This window comes from Sinocyclocheilus grahami, unplaced genomic scaffold (assembly GCF_001515645.1).
Source record: "Sinocyclocheilus grahami isolate Dianchi unplaced genomic scaffold, SAMN03320097.WGS_v1.1 scaffold877.1, whole genome shotgun sequence".
NCBI classification, from domain to species: domain Eukaryota; kingdom Metazoa; phylum Chordata; class Actinopteri; order Cypriniformes; family Cyprinidae; genus Sinocyclocheilus; species Sinocyclocheilus grahami.
Window position 1 is genome coordinate 463,253 of NW_015506056.1, and position 1,197 is coordinate 464,449.

Consider the following 1,197-nt stretch of genomic DNA (forward strand, 5'->3'; position numbering starts at 1 on the left):
GCTCACCTCTTCAGGATAGAAGTACTGCAGGTGATGCAGAGGGAAGACAGACTCAAATCCTTCCCTAAACGACTCAAACTGCCGAGAGACGCCCTCATTGAGTGTCCAGTAGACCACCAACTACAGACAGACGAAACAAGAGGCGGTGAAGTAAGAGCGGTTTATTCAGGCTATACAAATGATGACGTGTCAGGTTATTCAGTTCCCTACTCTGAGGTATTCCTCCAGGTTGTGAATGGTGACTGGCACGTCTTTGCCCCCTTTCTTCAACTCGATGTTTGGGAATCCAGGCAGAGTGAAGTCCAGGCCCAGATCTTCCACCGAGCAGCCGTTCATGTTGAGACTCTCCAAGGCCTGCTGTAGGGTCTCCCGTGTCTGACAAATACAGACAGTTACAATACAAAAAAACAGTCCAGGTGTTGGTTGGTTTTGAATGTTTCATGTCTCCATGTGTCATGTAGTTAGCGGCCAGTGCTCACGTGTGATCGGTCCTGCTCTATTCTCTTCTTCTGGCGGATGATGTCCTCCAGGTGCTGGATGGATTTGGCGACACCAGGATCAATGTTGACCAGGTCATGAGAGCTGACGGAGGACTCGTGCCTCAGCATCCACTTATAGAATGGAAAACCTAGAGGCAAGTCCAACTAGAGACAAAAAAAACACACCTCAATTAACAAGATGCAATGACATGATATTCTCGTTGTGTCTGGAGGTATTAAATGATTGGGAAAAGCAAACAAACTGAGCTTCATTCCAAAAAACTTGCACTGTTCTGTGCAAACCAAAACCAGAGCAGGAGCTAATGCTGCGTGTGTTTGTGTGTTGCAGTGATGATATTAGTTATCGTATGACTATTTTACCAGCAGAAGAGGAAGGTGTCATGGTGTCATGTTTTCACTGCATGATGAACATGGCCAAAAGACTACACAATAATATTATTGCTATATCTATAGAAGTTTGGAAAAACAATGTCACTCAAATTCATCTTTTTATCACACTTTAAATACGAGTGTAGGAAGGCAGAGAGTGAGTTTGTAACCATAACTGCACAAAAGCATACAAAAAGTTAATTTTTGTCTGTTTTATGATGGGTGGCAACCAGCATTAAGGTGCAATACTGCCATCTACTATGTTGGAGTGTCAAGCAGATTGTTACTAGAACTTGTGTAGTTTTCACATATCAATATTTCATTTTTT

General features: G+C 43.2%; 1 protein-coding gene across 1 annotated transcript in view; it reads right to left on the minus strand.

The window, feature by feature from the left end:
- LOC107563515 (E3 ubiquitin-protein ligase TRIP12-like) overlaps positions 1–681 on the minus strand; it is a 2,663-nt gene extending 1,982 nt beyond the window's left edge. Inside the window, exons 1-3 of the mRNA XM_016248408.1 lie at positions 480–681; positions 211–375; positions 7–120 (exon numbers count right to left, since the gene is read on the minus strand). Coding sequence (XP_016103894.1) covers positions 7–120; positions 211–375; positions 480–608 — 408 coding nt within the window. The 5' untranslated portion in view covers positions 609–681. The remainder of the gene's footprint in view (positions 1–6; positions 121–210; positions 376–479) is intronic.
- Positions 682–1,197: the final 516 nt, after the last annotated feature.